Below are 22,118 nucleotides of genomic sequence, written 5' to 3' on the forward strand. Positions count from 1 at the left end.
AGTTCAATATTCTCCAGTTACTGACTTGGTTTGACAACAGAAGTCAACACCATCATACTCATCAACAGCATTTTGCTAGAGTCCATTACTGCAACTCCTGTATTCACCGAGAACTGCGTCACATCAAGAATGCAGAATATTTTGTGGTCACCTCTAAGGCAAATATACATAAATCACAGTGAGAGCATTTATGAAATTCACATCAGCTTCTCAAATTTCCCTGACTGTTTTAATAGTGTTTTTAGCTGCAAAATGAAATTCCTTTAAAGCAGGCCGGAAAAAACCTCATAATAGAACGCTTCTTTCTCAGAAAAGCCATTCCTGCAAAATTTCCCCATTGCAAGGTCACTGTTACCCCAGAAGACTTGATCAAATTAATAATGCCAACAGTGGTACATCATCTCTTGATTCAGAAACAGACCACCCTTCTGTGGTATTGTTTCTTTGTTTCATAGAGTGGTGGGTTAGTGACAATGAGTCTGGCTTCTTGGGATACCTCTGAACAGAATGGTCAACTGGAAGGACTTTCTTTTCTGTGCCCCTTTGTGCCACACACAGAAGCTTAAATCTCAAGACAGAAAACTTTGGCCCTGCCTTCTTACTAATGGAGTGGGACAAAGAAAGAAAACTGAAAGATGGATGTGCAGAGTCAACAAAAATGCCAGAAAGCTTAAAAGAGAAAAGAAATTCAGAATAAAAAAGCTGCCTTATACCAGCCACATTTATTATCAAACCAGAGGCAGAAACATTACCATGCACATGTAGCCGAATGTGCTGTTGGGCTTCTCCTGCAGCATTTGTTGCCACACAAGTGTATCGGCCAGCATCTTCCAGCAGGGCCTTGACAACTTGCAGAGCACGGCCCGAAGACTCCAGCTGTACCAAAACAGGAAGCAGGGAACCACTTTACACAACAATCTCGGGCAGCCACTAAGTGCAGTGGCAGAGCAGACCTTGGTACTGAGCACAACCAGTCTTATCTTTCATCTAACCTGGGGCTAACATTCATGCAAGAGGTGTCTTGGTAGTTCAGAGCTTTCAGTGCTCCTGAGACATCAGGATTATTAGTTGTAAGGAGACCCAGATGACAGAGGGGCAGGCAACCAAAGTGAAGAGGGGGCTGCAGGTGGAGGGAGCTGCAGCTGGCAAGATGTCACAAACTACTCCAGCCTAGAGTAAATCAAAACCATCAGAAGAGCTCAAATCCCTGGGGCATGCAAGCACTGGGAAGGGCTGTTCTTCCAAAGTCAGAACCTCACAGTGAGAAGGGAACTTACAGGTAGCTGCTGCAATGGCAGTACTTACAGAAAAAACACATCTAACCCCATCTCACAGTGGCAAGTGGTTAGAGCCACCCCTTAACCAGCAGACAACCATACCTTGAAGGTAAAAGTACAACAGAAAGAGCCAGAAGCTGAAGCTAGTCTGACAGGGAGCATGTAATGGGACTCAGTCACTAAACACTGCTCTTCAACCTAAGATACCCGCCTACTCAAGTACAAAGCCCATTGCTCTCCAGCATCTTCATATAGCAACATGAGAGGAAGAAAAAGGAAAATAAGCAGAAACAAGTGTAATTTATTGTAATTATCTTTCACAGTTTGGATCCCATAAAGTAGCAGTGCTTACCCTTACACTTCCTCTGGCTGTGTTTACTGGTTGACCGTCTTTTAACCAAGTTATGGAAGGGTTGGGAATGCCATTAGCGATGCACTGCATTGTCACAGACTTGTATATCACCACAGCTCGCTCAGAAGTCCCAGCTGACTTGATGGTTGGAGGAACTGCAAGAAACAGCAGAGACAACAATGAAATAGCACTCGAACATACGCCTTTAAATATATACAAGCAATATCCCCACAGGTAAAAGTAGCTCTACGTCTATTCCATCTCCTCTCATCTCCCATTTTTCAACCTATTAATACAAGCAAGCATTTACAGAAGGTTTGAGCACCTTCTTGACAGCAATCGAAAATACAGGCAGCCTGCTGCTTCTCCACTTCCTGAGTAACCTACCATGCACTACAACATCAAATTCCTTCTCGTGTTCTCCTGCCTTATTTGCAGCCACACATTTGTAGCGGCCAGCATCTGACACTTGAGCTCGAGAGATGAGAAGCTTTTGTCCATCTAATAAGATCTTATGTCCAGCTCCTTCTTCGACTGGTTGACCATCTTTGAGCCACCTACCAAAAAGAAAGAACAATCTCAAATTTCTAGGAAAGTAAGGTCAGTAAATACACACAATTTTATTAAACAGACTGTTTCAGTAACTCTGTTTGCATTTCTGGGAAGGTTTGGAGATGTTCTGCTTTTCTGAGTGCCACATCCCAAAACAGTTTGTGAGGAGAAAGGACTATAAGGGAATAGGCACTAAGGAAGAAGTCAGAAAGGTGATAACTGGAAGCAGCACCAGAGTATGACAGAAATCTCCAAAGCAGAAGCAGCCACTGGTGGTAGGAGAAAAGTGCATGATTGCATTAGCAAGGGAATGAAGGTTTTGGCAGCTCTTGTTACCTATCCCAATTTCCAGGGTATATTGTCATAGCATACCAAACCACTTTGAAATAAAATCCTGATCCTGCCACGTGTCTGCCTGATGCTCAATCAAGACAGGAGTTTCTCCATCAGATATTAACCACCACTAAATACCATGGTCAGTTCCTAAAGACTGCCTCCAAGTTCATGTAATTAACCAGCAGTTTGTTATTTTTTCCTACAGTCATACCAATCCCCTTACCTGATAGTTGGTAGGGGCGTCCCTGTTGCTGAACAATCCAACTCCAAAGGGCTATGGAGAATCACAATGGAGTCTGAGAGCTCATCCCCACCCTCCACAAATGGTGGGACTGTGAGAGAGAAGAATCCATCACCAGAAATATTTAAGCATTGAGAAATATCTCAACAATCATGTTAAAACCCAAAGAATCTTGACATTCATCTTATTTTGGGAAAACACTGATTTGTTGTTCACTATGAACAACTGTCCTTTCTGAAGGGGAGCACCTACCCAATGATATTTTGGCTGGACTGGGGAGTAAGCACCACCATACAGCTCCCCCCAGCTCCTTCACTGTCTAGCAAGACCAGTGAGATAGTCCTGGAGTGGCAAAATGGATGCTGTACATAAAATAGCATGCAATGCTCCTCAAGAGCACAGTTCAAACCCTAAAACCCTAGCCTTTATGCCTCTTAAATAAAGCTTGTGAGGAGAATGTGATTAACCTTGTGTGAAGTTCATTGACTTAGAGACATTTGGAAGAGACTGATGAAATGCAGGCAGACCAGGGCAACAGTTTCAATGGGAAAAGAATTAAAAAAAAAAAAAAAAAAAAGTCTTCTTCATGAAAGGTTCCAAACATGCACAACACAGCTCAAACTCACAGAAAGATGTTCTCTCACCAGAAGCAACTACTCAGTGATATTTTTAATGGATACCTTTCATATCCATGATTTTCTTCTATGAAGGCAAGTAATAAGAATTTTAAAGGCTACTGAGAATAATATCTACCTACCACATGCATAAAAACTCTTCAAGAACTAACCTGAAAGTAAGAGTCTTCCCAATGTCCTGTAACTCTGGACAGCATTTAACTAGATATGTACTGTCAGCAATAAAAACATGCTGTATTAGGGTTATGGAAATCTGATAAACAAGGAGTTCCGTTGCTCACACACCTAAGATTTCCACTTCATATTTGATTTCTTGTTCTCCAGCAATGCTTGTGGCCACACACAAATATTGGCCACGGTCAGCCTGAACAGCATTCAGAATCTCCAGCTTCCTGCCCCCAGCTACCACACGGAGGTTGGCGCTGGCTTTCACAGGCACACCATCTTTTAACCAGGTAAGGAGGGGTGGGGGGTTGCCAGCAGCTTTGCACTCCAGTGTCAGTGAATTGCCAGCCGTCACCTCCACGTTTTGGGCTGTGGCAGCATTGCCCTCAATTACTGGAGGAACTGCAGAAAGGAAAAAAAATACATTGCAAGCGATTCATTCTGCAGCCAGAAAACACATTGAGACCAAATCGGTTAGTTCCTCCCCACCCACGTTGGCTGTATGCTCCATGTTGTCACACACGATTTCATGTGAGAATTTGCTGCTGGGGCAAGCCAAGAACAAAGGCCAGAGAAGCCAATTGATGTGGCTGAATATTGACCAACTGTATCAAACAGAGGACCTGCAGGGATTTGAGATGGAAGAACTAAATCATAAAGACTGTAAAAGACCTTTAAGATCATCAAGTCCAACCATAATACAACTACCATGACCACTAAACTATATCTTTAAGTACCATATCTATATGCTTCCTGAACACCTGCAGGAAGGGTGACTCTACCACCTTCCTGCACAGCCTGTTCCAATGCCTGACCATTCTTTCAGTGAAGAATTTTTTTTTGCTAATATCCAACATAAACCACCCCTGCACAGCTTAGGCCCATTTCCTCTCATCCTGTCACTTCAGTCACTTCAGAGAAGACACCAACACAAGCCTCACTCCAACCTCCTTTCAGGGAGTTGTAGAGAGCAATAAGACCTCCCATCAAGCCTTCTTTTCTCCAGACTAAACCACCCCAGCTCCCTCAGGCACTCCTTGTATAACCTGTACTTCAAACTCCTCACCAGCCTTGTTGCTCTATGAAGGTCTCAAATGGTACCCTAAAGATCCCACCCAGAGTGGCTATTTCAGGTAGGTGTTGTTTGGCCTACACTTTGAGAAAGAGAAAGGCTACAGGGAGCAGAAATAGTTCTGTTATTTCACTAAAGCATGTTATCAAGGCCTGTGAATTCAAGAGCTTTCTGAGAGTCACAAAGCACGAGGTGTAAAGCTTCTTCTATATGGTCCTGCTAACACAGGTCAGTCCTTAAATGCACTGCTATGTACCCTTGACAGGCCTGCAAGGCTGCTGACCTAATGAAGACAGAGAAGCTTTCCTGTAACGTGGCAAGCAACCAAGTCAAATAAACCCTCACTTACCATAGACATCCACATCATACATCTTCTCAGCAGCCCCAGCAGCATTGGTGACACGACAAGTGTACTTGGCAGAATCAGCTACCTGGGCCCGGGGTATCTGCAGGAACTGCCCTCTGTCCACATACAGAGCTTGGGGACTGGAAATGACTGGGCGTCCGTCTTTGTACCATGTAATGGTGGGAACAGGGATTCCTTTGGTTTCACATTCCAAGTTTATCAGATTGTTGAGAAGTGCTGATACCTCTGTGGTGGTATTTCCTCCTTTAATACTAGGAGGAACTATTTCAAAAGACAAAACAACGTTACAGTCATAGAACACAGGTCTCTGCAGATTTAAATGGAGTAAACGTTAGGATTGGACAAGAACAAAAGATTTTGGATTAATCCGATTTCCAGCCCTGGTGGGTTTGAGTTGTTTTTTTCCCCAGCAGTCTTATGCACTGCCTGTACAGCCCTCTGGGACACAGAGTTGAAAGCACCTGAAAAGTTTCTACAAGAAAGCTGGGGAGGGACATTTTACAAGGGCTTATAGTGATAGGATGAGAGGGAATTGATTGAATCTTGAGGAGAGGAGATTTAGACTGGAGATTAGGAAGAAATTCTTTACAGTGAAGGTGGTGAGACACTGGAATAAGTTGCCTAGAGAGGTTGTGGATGCCCCCTCCCTGGAGGTGTTCAAGGCCAGGATGGATGATGTCTTGAGCAGCCTGATTTAGTGGAACGTTTCCCTGCCCATGGCGGGGGAGTAGGAACTAGATGATTTTAAAAGTCCCTTCCAACCCAAAGCATTCTATGAATCTATCAAGCATGAAAAGAACACAACAAAACCATCTAAGTGCTACAGCAAGGGGCACTGCACAGCATTGCTGCCTCATTCGAGGAACGTGGAAACATTTTAAACTTCCAGGCTCCAACCAGTGCCATGTTAGGACAACTGAGCCTCTAAGCACCCTTCAGTGCATGTGGGCATGGCTTTACCTCTTCCCTGCCTCTGCAGGGTGAAGGAAAAGCAGTCCCTGTACACCTCAGGAGGTGCATCCTCTCAAAAAATCAAACAGCAACCTGCTACTTAAAATGCCAAAGACACCTAAGAGCCTCTATGACTGTAGTAGGAACTGCTCAGGACTCAAAACTTCCGAAGATGAAGTCACTTACTTGGAGACTAAATAGGAGCTTAACAGTCTAGCTTCACTCTCCTATTTTTGAAAATTTTGGCCCATGGTCATTTCCCTTGCTCACTAGGCAGCAGTACTGGGATTTTTCTAGCAAACAAGCCCTCATGTAAATCAGCCAATATAAAGAGTTTGTAAATCTCTGTCTAAGTAATAAAAACATAGTGCAATTGGCAACAACTAAATTTATGACTGCTGAAAGTACCCAACACATCTGGCAGACACATTAACTCCTCTACTGCCAAGCATGCTCAGTACATCCCAGAGTTTCACGGCTTCCATAATGGTCATTTTAAATGTCACTGCAGAAACGTGAAGCAAAGTGGCACTGAGCCACTTTGGATCTGCACCTATGAGATGGGTCTTGCAGTTTATCAAAATCATCATGAAATATTTTTCTACTTTAGTAATTTGTGTACAAAATCACCCCAAACCTATCAAACCTGCTGAAACACATTCAGTTCAAAGGTGAATGCATTTCTCTATTGGCATTATTGGCATATTTCTGTGCATGTGGATGCTCCATGCTTCAGAAACATCCCAGATGAGGGAAATGTATAAATTCACAGAAATCAGAAGACACAACCAGAAGCAAATTCATAGCAAATGAGGACTCACCAGATCAAGAGCTCACAGAATCAGATTCTCTCTCTCATGCTCTCAGGCACAAGAGTGTTATGCCACCTAGACATATCTGCACTTGTTTCCCCCTAATCTCTGCTAGCACTCTGCTCTCTCTATTTTTCAGATCTGACTGGGCTTTTATATACCTCCCAAACTGAAAAGCTCTTCCTCCTGACTGCTTTGAAGTCTTCTCTCAGAAGTTCCTTCTCCCATGAATCTTTCTCCTCCTTTTCTCCCAAATGATGATCTCCTAATTTACATTAAACTCATCTGCACCCATCACAGGAACTGCCCATCCTCCATGTCTTTGACAAGACTCCACTGTAAAATCACAAAAAGTGTACTCTGTGTTCTATAAATTTCATCAAAATAATGTAATCTCTTTATCTCAAGCTAGTATTCTTATCTTACTATAAATGACCAGAGTTTACAGCAATTTAAGGGAGGTGACATACCACACTACCTGAAGATCACCTGGAACATTGTTTTTCTAAGACTATTTGGGTCTGATTCTTACTGATTTTGCATTTTGCTTTATGCTTTTGCACTAACTAAATTTTTCCTGGCTCAGTTTACCTCTAGCACCAAGTTAAGGAAAAGTTGACCATGAGTGTATTAAAATAATGAAGCCAATGTGATAGTAACATAATTCAGTTTAAACTAACCAATAGCAAAATTCAAGGAGGCCCTTCAAGATATTGGGCTTTCAGCAACTAGAAACCAATTAAAAAACACATAAAAGCCATTTAAAGGCTAAGCTTGCAAAGTTTACATCCATACTTGACTTGATACATAGAAACACTCAAAAATATGACTTTGAACAGATTCATAGAATGGTTTGGGTTGAACGGAATCTTAAAGATCATCTAGTTCCAATCCCCCTGCCATGGGCAGAGACACCATCCACTAGACCAGGTTGCCCAAGACCTCATCTAACCTGGCCTTGAACAAGACCCTGGGCAGCCTGTTCCAGTGTCTCACCATGCTGATTGTAAAGAATTTCTTCCTAATCTTCAGTCTAAATCTGCCCTCCTCAAGCTTCAACCCATTCCTACTCAGTCTGTCACTATAAGCCCTTTCAAAAAGTTTCTTCCAGGCAGAGGCTTAATTTATATTTGTCTGAGTATCTCCAGAAGAGAAATCTTATGAGTAAAATTAAAGGATCCTCTAAGATCACGCATCCCATAAACTTACCATGGATGATCAGCTTGACTTCCTTGACTTGTTTTCCAGCATTGTTGGTGACACTGCACTGATAACGGCCTTTGTCAACCCTTCGAGCACTCTTTATGTGTAGAACTTGATCTCTGTCCAGAAGCTCAACATTGGGATCACCCAAAAACAAGGGCCTGGAATAGAGATTGTTTTGCTTCATGGAACTTTCATAGTACTCATAGAATGCTCTGGGTTGGGAGAAGCCTCTAAAGGTCATTTCAACATTAATTTCAACTGAGAGTGATGACTAGGGCTCCATTGGATGGCAGCAATTGTACCACTGAAGAGAACTATTTAGCACTAGATGAACAGCATTAACCCCAAAAACCAACATAGAGTGACAAAAATATAATTGATTTTATTCCTGATTTTTTAGAAGAAACCAAAGTATAAAAGTACTATACTCAAGTCATCCAGGATGCCAGCATCAGAGTCAGAGTCCTGCTGCTGATCTCAGTTCCCTTCCTATTTAGGTCATGACAGTCCTTTGATGATAGCAGTAAGTCAACTATTAAATGAAGTTTCACCATGTCACTAACAAAAGCAAGGAATTGTCACGTCAGAATATCTGTGAGTACTAACCAATGTCTATACTGAACCACATTGTTTGGGTTTTCAGTTGCTATTTACATCGTCAAGAATTGTTCTCCAGGTTTACTTTCCCAGAGGATGGGATGAAGAACTGAAACATGTAGGCTGCAAATGTTTTAAACCCTTTAATGTATATATGCAGAACTGCATTAGGCACTAGGTTAGAGAAATGCTTGACCAATGAAAAAAAAAACAGGTCAGCGAACAACTGTGTTTTAACTAACAACATGTTTAAACCAATCCAGATAGAATAAACTCAAAGAAACCGTTGTGTTCATCTTGGTTCAAGTATTACCTGGCTTCAGGTACTGTAGAACTGCTCTGCAAGTGCCAGTGTCACAAAATAAAGCAAGATGCTAAGTTTTGACTGAAGAATTTACCACCTCACACCCCCACAAATTATATCCAATCTCAATAAGTTAACACTTAATAGTTAAAAGCAGAGCTTGCTGGTATAATGCACCTTGCATGTTCTGAGGGAGCAATAACCTAGACCAAAGCACAAAAACTGTAATATACTTACTTGCCATCTTTGAACCAGTGTATGTCAGGAAAGGGGAAGCCTTTGGCTCTACATTCAAGACTGATCTCCTGGTTGAGGATGACTGTGATTTCACTGGGGGTCTCAGCACCTATTATATTTGGTGGGACTTCAAAAGAAAAACATTACAGTTAAAACTGTTTTTTAAGCAGAGGAGGTATGCTATGAAACTGGAAGAAATGCTGTAGTGGATCATACTGTTCCCTTGAAACAACTTTAGTTCACGCTGTAAAGTGACTCCTGCTAGATCACACAATTTCTACCATCACAAGCACTTCTACAGTTATGCTCGTGAACTCTACATAGACAACTCCTTATGTTACACAGCAGTAGATCCAAAACACAAAACAAAGGACGAAAGACCAAAAGGCAGTCATGAAGAGCAGCATTTTGCCTCCGTTACTACAAGAATGGTAAATTTTAAATATTCAAAAGCCATTGTAATAAGTGCTTCAGCAGCCATTGTTTAATGGGCAATGAGGAAAATTTATTTATAATGAGTTAAATTTTATTTCCTTCTTGAATTATCAATTGCTTTTCTGATCATAAACTTAAAAAAAATCCAAACAATACAAGCAAAACAAAACCCAGGGAACTAACCTAGTATGTCAAGGTTGAACAGCTTCTCAGAACTTCCTGCTACATTTATGGCTTTGCATGAATATTGTCCAGCATCATCAACAGCAGCTTTAAGGAGCTTCAGCATCTTCCCATTGTGCAAAATCTGGAGCGTGCTGCTTTCCACAACCTTAAAAGAACCCGAGACATTAGCCTTATGTGATCCAAGTTACATCAGCCAACTATCACAGCTGGATTTTCATAAGAAAATGGTAGTTTTGGTCTGAGGATTATCTGTTTCCCCTTTCAGTTAGAGCACTAATCTCCTCCACTTCTATAATCTATTCAATATGGCTTGTAACCCAAAATGCAACAGAGTGGGAAAATCAACGAAATTCCTTATCCATCAGTAATGCTCTGTCACAGAGGTGCATAAAGGGGGTCTCTCCTCATCTTAAACTATCACTTCTCAGCTTCATGCAGAAGCACAGGACTTTGAGGATAATTCTGAGGAATTCAGATCATCTCCAAGAGTTCTTATTTCTTCATCTACAGAATAAAGAAATACCATTACCAGTCCCATTTGCAAGGACTCTGGCATCGAAACACTGAGAGATTGCTAAGGTTAATTCCTAGGGGAATCTTGAAAGTAAGAGTTGACTTTGGCCTTACTGACCAGCTGAACTAACGGATTAGCCATACTTAGCTTCCTTTCTGAGTAGGTGTCCTCAGTGCACACACAGGCAAGCACACATGTTTACTGTAGGTGGGTTCTCACAGCAGCCTCTTCAAGTCAGTACAAAAGCAGCCTCCCTAAGTCAACACAAAACTGGCTGCTGATGGCTACGTTACTTCCCTTAGGTTAGTCATACATACCTGGATATCTTCTTTATACCAGGAGATGATTGGGAAGGGGCTACCAGATACTTCACAGAAGAGACTTACAGGGTGATGGACTACTACTGATGTATTTGTCACCTTTTCTTGATCTCTGATTTCAGGAGGAACTACAAGAAAGTTCAAAGTCATATATTAAGCCTTCTGTTCCAGTGATTTCCCCCTACCTCGTTCTCCCTAAGTTAAGGACAACTGTAATTTCTCAGATTTTTTTCATTCCTTCTCCAATGTTTCCATTTGCCTTTTGGATCTGGATATCTTTCCCTGGGTCCTTTCTTTATCAAGAAACAATCTTCTCTTACCCAATGTGAGTGAGACACTCGGAACAGGTTGCCCATAGAAGTTGCGGACAGTGTTTAAGACCAGGCTGGATGAGGCTTTGAGCAACCTGGTCTAGTGGAAGGTGCCCCTGTCCACAGCAGGGGGTTGGAATTCAGTGATCCTTGAGGTCCCTTCCAACTCAAGCCATTCCATGATAGTATCAGAGTCCCAGGGAAGTACACTGAAACACACCTATGTGTTTGTGTGCATTTCCACATAATCACTGTCACCAAACACAATTACCATCAACATTTTAAGGGAATAATCTTAAAATTTAACTTTATTTACTCTTAAATTCAATCTTAATATCTCATATTATTTGTTTAGCATATAAAAGAAGCAGTTTCCAGAGAGTCAACCTTCCTTTTCACTGCTCCAGTCATCCCCAAGACCATCTGTCTATCACTTGTCCCACTGTGAATGCAAAGAGACTGGCCTTTCAAAATTTCAAACCCCACTGATGAGCCCTGCTGGCACAAGAAAGATTCTTGCTTTTCTCAAAATAAAGACAAGGATATAATTCTGTTCAGGTATCAGAACTAATAAGACAAGTGAATTATGCTGGAATAAAAGCACTCTGGAAGAAGCAAGATGCCAAAACACATCTCAAGGCCACTTCCAATTAGGATTCTGGAAGAAGAGTATCAGGAAAAAGAATTCTCCTCATCTCTGTTCATTCTGACAAATAACTTTCCTCACATTTCTATTTGAAATGTGGATCTATCCCCCTGTCTTCATCTGGCATTTGCAGTGGAGTTTTCAAGCATAAGTAGAGCCCTGTACAAATAAGATGCACCCAGCTCTTTGAGCAAAACAAGATGGTTTGTGCATAAAGAGAAAACAGGAAAAAAAAATACAGGGATTATATAATAATAATAGGAATGCAAGTACTCAAGGAGAGATGTTATCATTTAACTGCACACAGGGAGATCTGAGGCATGCAATCTCCACAGCAATACAAGAGAAGCTGTTCTGCATAACCAGTTCTCCAATCATTGTATTTACTACTTACCATTAACTTTCAGGTTGTATTTTCTTTCTGTGCTTCCAGCTTCATTTGTTGCCACACAGACATACTCTCCTTTATCAGAAGGTGTAACAGAAGCTATGACCAGCAGTGTCCCACCCTCCAGAATTGAAATCCCTGGTTCACTGCCTGTCAGCTCTCTTCCATTCCGGAGCCATTTGATGACAGGCTTTGGAATACCTGACAAGAAAAAGGTGAAACTTCAACAAATGGTTCACTCAGCTCAGAATAAGAAAGAGTCACACAATGTCCGCTGCTTGCTGGAAGTCTTCTCCCTAGTATCAAGTGATAGGACAAGAGGAAATGGCCTCAAGTTGAGCCAGGGGAAGTTTAAGCTTGGTATTAGAAGAAACTTTACTGAAAGGGTTCTCAACGACTGGAATAGGCTTTCAAGGAGGTGGTAGAGTCACCATCCCTGGAGGTATTCAAACACAGCGTAAACATGGCACTTCAGGACATGGTTTAGTGGTCATGGTAGTGTTGGGTTGATGGCTGGATTATCGCGATGATCTTGAGGCCTTTCCCAAGTGAAACAATTCTATGATTCTTTTTGGCAAGGACAATGCACAGGAGGCCATGACCTTTCAAACTGGGAGGAAACTCCAACTGTTACAGTATCATTTTAACATTAACAATTTTAGTCCTAAACATTATAACACCTCTGCTGGCTAGCAATGACTTGTCACAGAACTTCCACACATGGTGATGATCTAAAGAACTGATGGTTTGAATTTTTCTGCATAAAGTATACATGGAAAATACTGTGCAGGCTGCACATTTTTACAGTAACAAGGCATACTGACACTTTCAATGGTCAACAATAACAAAAAAATTATACTTTTGCCACTAAAAGTAAAACACACTAAAGGAAGCATTGATCTGCTTGAGGGTCAGGAGGCTCTAAAGAGGGACCTCAACAGGCTGGATTGATGGGCTGAGGCCAGCGGGATGAGGTTCAACAAGACCAAGTGCTCAGTCCTGCACTTGGGTCACAACAGCCCCATGCAATGCTCTACGCTTGGGGAAGAGTGGCTGGAAAGCTGCCCAGTGAAAAAGTACCTGGGGGTGTTGTTGACAGCTGGCTGAAAATGAACTAGGGTGTGCCCAGGTGGCCACAAAGGCCACCAGTATCCTGGCCTGGATCAGCAATAGTGTGGACAGCAGGACCATGGCAGTGATCGCCCTCCTCTACTTGGCACCGGTAACGCTGCCACCTTGAGTACCTGGGTTCAGTTTTGGGGCACTCACTCCAAGAAGGACATTGAGGTGGCAAAGTCTGTCCAGAGAAGGGCAACAAAGCTGGTGAAGGGTATAGAGCACAAAGTCACAGGAAGAGCAGCTGAGGGAACTGGGGCTGCTTAGCCAGGCAAAGAGGAGGTTCAGGGGAGACCTTCTTGCTTTCTGCAACTCCCTGACAGGAGGTTTTAGCAAGGTGGGGGTTGGTCTTTTCTCCCAGGTAACAAGCAATAGGACGTGAGGAAACGATCTCAGCTTGTGCCAGGTGAGATTTAGGTTGGATATTAGGGAAAAACTCTTCAGTGAAACAGTGGTTAAGCCTCTAACAGGCTGCCCAGGGAAGTGGTGGAGTCACCAAGCATGGAAGTGTTCAGAAAACATGTAGATGAGCTGTGAGGGCCATGGTTTATTGGTGACCTGGCAGTACTGGATTAATGGTTGGTCTTGATGATCTTGGAGGTGTTTTCCAACCATAGTAATTCTATGATTCTAAAAGTGGCACCAAGGACACCCACCTCTTGCTGGGCATGGGAATGCGATGCGTTGATTCGCCACTCTTTCTTGAAAGGGACTGTTGTATAGAGGGTCCAGATTCTCAATAACAGGAGCCTCTGAAAGAAAAATTAGACCCTCAAAAATTCTTGACATCTGCATCCAAATCAAAAAATACTGCCTAGCTATACACAACACTTCTAAGCCCCTCATGCAGACAAAGTCAGATTCCAATAACCCTCTTTACACTGATGAGCACCAAACATACAATCTGGATTTCAGTGGGAGCATTTAGGAAGTAAGCAGTAGAAACAGGCTTTTTTCCAATTTGACTCCAATTGGTTCTCTCTAAAAGCAAATCTATTTGTTTTGAAGGCAGAGAGACCATTTCTGCAAAGCCTGAAAAATACTCCTGAAACTGTTTTTTTCTCATACCACATTGGCAGTGCTGGGTTAATATTTGTATACTTGATATCATCAGTCCAGGCTAGAGGATGATGAGATTGAGAGCACACCTGCAGAAAAGAACTTGGGGATACTGCTGGATGAAAAGCTGGACATGAGTCAGCATTGGGCAACTTGCAGCCCAGAGGGCAAATCATATCCTGAGCTGTATCAAAAGAAGTGTGGCCAGCAGATGGAGAGAGGTATTTCTGCCACTACTCTGCTCTGTTGAGCCCCCACCAGGGGTGCTCTGTCCAGCTACGGGACCCCCAACACCAGAGCGAACTGGACCTGCTGCAATGGATCCAGAGGAGGGCCACAAAGATCATGAGAGGACTGGAGCACCTCTCCTGTGAAAAGAGGCTGAAAGAATTGGGGCTATTCAGGCTGGAGAGGAGAATGTTTCAGGGAGAACTTTTAACTGTTCAGTATGTGAAGGAGACCTCCAGGAAGGGCTTATAGTGAAAGGATGAGGGGCAATGGTTTGAAACTGGAGCAGGGCAGACTTAGGTTGGACATCAGGAGGCCGTTCTTTACAATGAGAGTGGTAAAATATGTAAACAGATTACCCAGGGAGGCGGTTGAGGCCCTGTCCCTGGAGACATTCAAGATCAGAGTTGATGTGGCCCTGGGCAGCCTGATCCAGTTGGAGGTGTCCCTGCTCACTGCAGGGGGATTGGACAAGATGACTTTTGAGGGTCCCTTCCAACCTGATGCAATCTGAATATTAAAGGTCTCTTCCAACCAAAACCATTCTATGATATCAGTCCTACTTCCATCATTGGATCTTGTATCTCATTTTGGATGTGTATGTGGACTGAGACTTTACAAAGAACATTGTTTATAATTCAGTAAAATTACTGTCAGTTCTTTGTTGTTTGTAACAAGCAAGTTTCAGCACCTCTGATCCAAAGGAATCAGAATGTTGATTTTAGACATTTACAAAGAAGAAATCATTCCTGCTTAGCTCAATTCAGTCATGCTACATTGATATACGCCAGTCCATCAAGTGAGGACTTCCATAAAGTGAACCACTGTTGTCCCATCACCATTACAACAACATACAGAGTGAAGAGCTCAACCTCAGCTCAAGGAAATCTTCTACTCTATTTAAAGATGTGACACCAGGCTCCGCAGTTCAGAAGACATCTCTGAAATTGTCAGATATCTGAACACACACACACACACACACACACACACACACAGAGATAATGGTTGATAAAAAAGGTTTCCCATATTGGAATCTGATTTTAATTCCCTACTACAAAACCAAATCGTAAGTAGCTTGAAGACAGCTTTCCAAGACTATTTGCTTATTGTGATTTTCCTTAACTAACATCAGAATGTAACATCTAAACTAGATTTGGGGTTGAATCGTGTAACAGCACAGCAACAAGGACCATTGCCTTTCAAAACATAAACCAGGCAGCACAGGCATGCAATTGCACAAAGCCAGGGCAGGAGGGCAAGATCATGGCTCTAACAGAAATACCTTGAACTTGTACCGTAATCTCTGCTGTGTCGCTCCCTGCTACATTACTAGCCACACATTTGTAGATCCCAGCATCAGGAAGCTGGACATTGCTGATGCTTAGAGCTCCATCCAGGCCATGGGTGAACTGCCCACCATCTGTTGGCACAGCACTTCTGCCTTTGAACCAAGAGATTGTCGGGAGAGGGATCCCCTGGGCACGGCAGGGTAGGTCAACTCTGTGGCCAGCCTGGACTTTCAAAACACGAGGCCCACGCTGTATCTTTGGAGGAACTAAGGAAGAGAAGTTTAGTCCATCAGCATGTGAGGAAAATGACACACAAGATCATTTCTGAAGGAAATTCTTCTCTGTTTTTGTCCTTTTAGAGAACATCCTGCCTTATCCACTGATACCACATTCCCTCAGGTGGGTAAGGAAGCAGACCTGCATGGTCTCTACACAGGACAGGAGGCATGATATCTTATTGGCTCAACTTTGAAGAAGCTACATTTCAAATGCTGGTTCATGACTTCCATACAAGTAGTGTAACATTATTATACTGAGTACATTCAAAAAAACATGGGTACTGCTCTTGAAAACACAAAACAATCCAAAAGCTTTTATGCTGAAGTTAATATTCCTTTTGACATTTTAATTTCCTTCCCTTAATCTCTGATCTTTGTATAATTCCAAACACAAGTTCAGACAAGGAGATAAACATGACAGGAAGAGATTTTGCTGGTCCTAAAGAATAATGTAAATCCAGCATAGCTCTCTGCCACAGTGTTTTTCTTTCTAAGGATCACTGACAATGACAAGGCTTGTAAGGAATGCCTGATACAATAACAAGTGCCATTTTTCCAGACTCTCTGCTAACGTATAGTTACAGAATAACAAAGATGTGCAGTGATAGCGGCCTCCTCCAGCCCCAGCAGCAGTCTGCCAGAGCCGTTGTACCTCAACTTAGCATAGTCTAAGGTTTCAGAGCTACTAGGGGCAGGAGTTCCAACCTGGCAGGCTTGTGGCATGTGATCCACTGCAAAGGGCACTGGCAGCAACACTTCTAATCTCTCCATGAGCATGAACTATGGAAGAATTATCTAAACACCCACGGTATCGATCAGGCTCATGTGGGCTGTGCCAGGCCATGGCTCCTGCACCCACTCTCCTGTGCCCTTAGCTCTGGCAGAAGATACCTGTGCCACAGTGTTTCTATCTGACACAGGTGATGAGGGAGCACAGAACCAGCAATATGTGACACTGGGTCAGTGGTTAAGAGACTGTGGTTGGGGCCCTATTATGGAACAAATAGGAGAGAAACTAGGGAGTAACTATTGATGATCTGTGGTAAAAAGGAGAGGGAAGGGAACATGGCTCCTAGCTTGAGCAAGAGTGGCCAGACACCTCTGAGAGGTAGAGAAGGCAGGCACCAGCACAGAGGGCTAGTTTGAATAGAGAAAGGACAGTAAAGTGGGTTAAGGTGTGAGTTTGCAAAGGTGGGTACATCAGAATGCATGTGCATAGACCTGTGCACAGGCAGGAGCAGCCTACCCACAGGTGACATGGCTGCACACAGGTTTCACTACCACCTGAGCAGGTGTACCAGCAAACTTTAACACATGCTACCAAAAGAGTCTGGATATGCAATTCCCACAACTTGACACCTGTAAGAGAGCTTCACTGTTCTCAGCCGCTGTATGCACATTTAGCTGCTAGGAAACCTCTTGCACAGGGAACATCCAAATGCATTAGGACAAATTTTCAGCTCATAAAATCCCTCTGGCTACTTTCAGGAGTCAAATGTCGTACTGTACTGTAATTCTCCCATGAGTCTAAGAAACATTATATGGAAAGAGTGAGTGTATTTATTATATAAATATACACATGTGTGTATACAGTATTTCCTTTCCACATAACAACTATTTGGATATGAATGCAGCATGATCTGAAATAATACAAGTGAATACTATTTAATGTACATAAGGAAAGGTTTGAAAAGTCCTGCATGATGTTGAAGTCCATGTGGAAAGTTGCAGATGATTATGCTTTAAGTTAAAACTTACCATGAACACTGAGCTTTACTGCCTGAGTCACATTCCCAGCAATGTTTGTGGCTACACAGGTATACATTCCACTGTCTGAAACTTGTGTCTCACTGATCTTCATTGACCCTGAGGGGAGGAAAGTGTGTCTGGAAAAGTAAGAAGCAGATATGTTGTAAAACATGTATGGAAAGGTGAATGACCTCTACTTACACATTGATAATGATTGCATATGCTAAGTAACACCATTCTACAGGACACACTGAGCTGTGCTCAGCTATATCACTTGTATTTACTCATTCTCTAAGTCTTTACTTAGCCATTACACTCAGAATACACACATTCAAACATCCAGATAGCTAAATATCCAGATAGCAGCTAAATATCCAGAAAGATCCAAACTACAAAATTCGGTTCTAGCTCCTTACAGGACATACAAAGATCTGTCTTGTTTCTAGAAATGAAAACAAACAAACCAACCAAAACAAACACCAAAACACAAACAACCTCTCGCACAACCCCAAAACTAAAAGGTAAGAGAAACTGAGTTCTTCAATCCAGGTCAGTGAGTCAGAAAGTTAAACAACTTCTGATCCTATTTCATCCTTGCAAAAAATGATGTTACACTGATTCGAGATGGAAGAAAGGATTCTGAAAAGTATTCTGATTCAAACCTGCCAGTTCTGGTGTTTACAGAAATCGCCATTGTTCATCAGAAAACAGTTCACTACATATTGTTCATTTTTACTACAGTTCTGGTCACAGGCCTGTAACATCACAAGATACACTGGCCAGCTAAGCCAAAATCATCTTATGTAGAAGTTAAAAGTAACAGAGACAGAGAAAATAAATGAGGAGGGAAGAAAAAAATGACAGCTAAGAATTGACAAGAAATTCAAGTCTAGCACTTGAGGTTATACACAAACTTTAAGAAAGTTGGTGGGAATTGGTGATATCATCTGTCTCCTTTTCTATGTCCCTAGTCAGCACAGTGTTAGCATATGAGTTTAAGTGGTGAATTCTTGGATTGCAATGGCACAGAGAAATGGATGGAAAGGAAGTGAAGTGTATCTCCTCCAGGCCACCCAAATCTGATGATTCCTCCCCAGCTACCCATATCTCTACAAACCTTTCCCCCCACCCCATAACCCCCAAAACAGTGATTGCTGAGGCATATTACTGCCATTATTTTGCCCAATCATTATATGTGCTGTCTGATAGAAGTTCCTTCACTCTTCTTTTGTTTATTGGTCACATTTCTAACATCATCTTTGGGTGGTCCCAAACAATGTTGTTTGGACAAATTCTTTAACTTTTGCTGACATCTGTAAACAATTTTATGGAATGGGCTGAGCTGGACTTCTGTTACTCTGCACAACTTGGATCTCTCCATGACATCCATGAGCAAGCAGGTTAATTCATCAGTATCTCCTGAGGTAAAATAAGGACAAGTAAGGGACCAAGAATGTGGATTCATTAGTGCATGCAACATGCTCACAGGACACAGGAGAAAATGCCACAGAGATTACCAAAAAATCAACTCTGTGCACAAGCCTCCTTCCCCTAACATGCTGGTCCAGTTGCTGAGGCTGTCACAGACTCACTGGTATGGCTACAAGGAAGAGAGTCTTAGACTTTGGTTCTGTACAGTTCCTTAGCTCAGCTCAGGCACTGGCTAATTCCTTCCACTTGGATCTCAGATACTAGGCCACAGGCCCAGCAATTGCTACAGTGCAAACTTAGCCAGCATTACCATTCCCTGGCTTGTGACTACAGCTGTAGTCTTCATCCCTTCTGAGGTGTCTTGAAGTACAGAAACCCCTGTGATGATACCTGACACTTCACTGGGAACACACAGAGGATAATTACCTACTCATCTCCCCTCTTATTTGTATACATTAAATAATAAGGAAGAACTCCAACATTGTGGCTCAAGCTGTACACAAAGCATGCCCCAAATCTTCATTCTCTAGGGCTGTCAACATTTTTAGGAGCATTTCACTGCTTTCACACATTCAAGAATAGTTAGAGAATTTTGGGATCAAAACCACAGTGAGCAATGACTCCTTGTAAGCACTCCCAAACATTTATCATCTGTACTGTACTGGCAGCCCAGACGTCACATGAGTAACAGGCAGTACTCCCCTGAGCATAAACATTAAATGCTTATGAAAATAAAAACAGTTTTTAAACATGTATAATCATGCACAGATTATGTGGGTTGCTGGGCACCACCACAGCACAAATAGAACAGGATCTCTTTTGTCTTGGCCTCCTGAGAGTGTCTATAGCCATGCACTGGCATGGGAGCTGTACAATGCATGGTCTTAGGAGACATGTTTGGTTTGGAAAAGAAGAGTTTCAAGACCTAGTAAAACAACTTAATACCATCTGATTGATCATGTGGCAATTAGAAATTATATACCCTTCCAAATCTTGAAAGCTCAGATGCAGTTTCACTTTTCTTTTGTTTCCATCAGACATTGTTACCTTGGAGAGAATGGAGAGATAAGCTGCATTTCTCTGGCCCAGGTAATTATGGGGGGTGGCAAGCTCTTTACTTCACATGGAAGTGTGACATCTTCCCCTGCAAGTACTGAGACCTCTATGGGTTTATCATAAGCATCTCCTTGCTGGTCTCCAGGCCTGGATACTCTAGGTTTCACTGTAACACAGAACACGTTAAGAAGCTGCAATGAATATACAGATTCATACAAAAGTAGCATCATACCATCATACCATTGTACTTCGGATAACTTTATTTTTTTAAATCAGGTATATAACATCACAATCCTACTGTTAGTGACATGTCTGCCACAGACAGAACTCACTGTAATGCTGATGTACAGTGCCTGTGGCTCAGCCACTGGCTGATGCCTACATGCAACACCACAGATCCCAGCAAGACTTCACTATCTACCCAAAAAGTTGGGAAGGAACAGGTAGATGTAGTTCATGCATATGCTGAGCAGTATTGCATAGGTAGTTTGCAACCAAAACCTAATCTGTGTTACCCTACAGCACTAATACCTACAAGCCATAAAAGCCTTGCAAAGCAAGCCTACACCTAAATCAAATGCTGAAGGCAATTGAAAGATGGTAGGAAGCTCTGGAACTGCTGTGATTAATGGATCTTCATTCTTCTATCAGGTATCAGAAGGTTTGAAGAGAATCATAATGGCTGAAGGATAAGCCTTTCAGTATCAGCCATTTGTAAAATTGCCTAATATGTGGATCCAGGGATCTAGGGCAAAGTCAAAAGCACGAGAGCTCAGTTCAAATCTCATTTACACCCAGCTACAGATCCACCTCAGTGGGTTATTATCATCTAAAGCAGAATGCAACAGGAGGAGAAGGACAATGACACCGTAATTTGATTTTAAAAGCTCATCCTTACCATAGACAGTCAGCTGCACTTTCCGTGTAGCGTAACCAGCAGCATTTGATGCAGTGCACACATACTCTCCAGTCTCTTCACCCCCTGGTGAAACTACATACAGACTTCCATCAGACCCTGCAGAAAAATTCTCATTGCCATGAAGAATTACTTCTCCTCTCTGAGGAAAGAAAAAGGAAAAGAAAAAAAAAAAGTAGTCCACAGAGCCTGGATTATCTAAAATAAACTCAAGTACAACAATTTCATTCAATAAAAGCTAAAACTGACAGCAACATAAAAAGATTAATCTAATGAAAACATTGAAAGTACAGAAGGAACATAAGAATTGTTAGTGCCTGTAGTCTCACCTAGCCCCCCCCACAACTGTGACCAGGTCTTCATTTGAAGATGATTTACTGTGCAATATGTTCCATGCTCTTTAATGCAGTTCTGTAGCCCAAACAACTCACAGGCATTCTGACCAAATCAATCAATATTTTAATTTACATTACAGCACTGCTTCTACTTTTTATGGCTGAGATGGACAAAATATCTTGCAGCAACTAAGAAACCTGGCCCCAAAATTCCATCCATATGAATTAACTGACTTCAACTAACTTTTCATGCTCTTCGAGTATCACTATCTAAGCAGTAATAAAAGCAGAAGCACGGAGATTCTTATGCAGAAAACCTGTTATATTTTACCCACCCTAATTCTTAAATTAAATAAATGGAATCAAGATTTCAACTGAGTAAATTTTGACTTTGATTTCCGATTTATATAAAATGTTAGCAGACTCTTCCTTGTCTGTACTGTTACAAGCACAGAATGCAAAAACCCTTTGCTCTCATGTTTTCTTCCCTACCAAACCACCACTTAACTGTGTTCTATTCCTTCTTTGAAACAAAGCTCTTTGCAAGGTCGAATCAGTTACACCTGCACAACTTCTGAGGCACAGCAAGCCCTCACAGCAATGTCATGCAACTGTAACATACTCCAAATAACTGTATTATCAGAAACTCTCTTGCTCAAATAAAGAATAAAACCCCTGACTTTCAGAGAAAGTCCCAAAAAACAGTGAGCTTTTATGACAACTAAACGACATGTTCACCATGAACAGCTCAAAGATG

At 42.1% G+C, this 22,118-nt stretch overlaps 1 protein-coding gene across 1 annotated transcript in view; it reads right to left on the minus strand.

The window, feature by feature from the left end:
- Positions 1 to 22,118, minus strand: part of HMCN1 (hemicentin 1) — a 204,862-nt gene that overhangs the window by 95,355 nt on the left and 87,389 nt on the right. The window contains exons 21-36 of the mRNA XM_054384518.1: positions 21,009 to 21,168; positions 20,102 to 20,276; positions 17,633 to 17,760; positions 15,590 to 15,862; positions 13,677 to 13,772; positions 11,911 to 12,105; positions 10,557 to 10,687; positions 9,723 to 9,870; positions 9,105 to 9,231; positions 7,970 to 8,124; positions 4,980 to 5,258; positions 3,679 to 3,960; positions 2,741 to 2,849; positions 2,017 to 2,186; positions 1,630 to 1,784; positions 753 to 876 (exon numbers count right to left, since the gene is read on the minus strand). Of these exons, the coding sequence (XP_054240493.1) occupies positions 753 to 876; positions 1,630 to 1,784; positions 2,017 to 2,186; positions 2,741 to 2,849; positions 3,679 to 3,960; positions 4,980 to 5,258; positions 7,970 to 8,124; positions 9,105 to 9,231; positions 9,723 to 9,870; positions 10,557 to 10,687; positions 11,911 to 12,105; positions 13,677 to 13,772; positions 15,590 to 15,862; positions 17,633 to 17,760; positions 20,102 to 20,276; positions 21,009 to 21,168 (2,707 nt within the window). The remainder of the gene's footprint in view (positions 1 to 752; positions 877 to 1,629; positions 1,785 to 2,016; positions 2,187 to 2,740; positions 2,850 to 3,678; positions 3,961 to 4,979; positions 5,259 to 7,969; positions 8,125 to 9,104; positions 9,232 to 9,722; positions 9,871 to 10,556; positions 10,688 to 11,910; positions 12,106 to 13,676; positions 13,773 to 15,589; positions 15,863 to 17,632; positions 17,761 to 20,101; positions 20,277 to 21,008; positions 21,169 to 22,118) is intronic.

The sequence above is a fragment of the Indicator indicator genome, chromosome 10 (genome assembly GCF_027791375.1).
Source record: "Indicator indicator isolate 239-I01 chromosome 10, UM_Iind_1.1, whole genome shotgun sequence".
NCBI classification, from domain to species: domain Eukaryota; kingdom Metazoa; phylum Chordata; class Aves; order Piciformes; family Indicatoridae; genus Indicator; species Indicator indicator.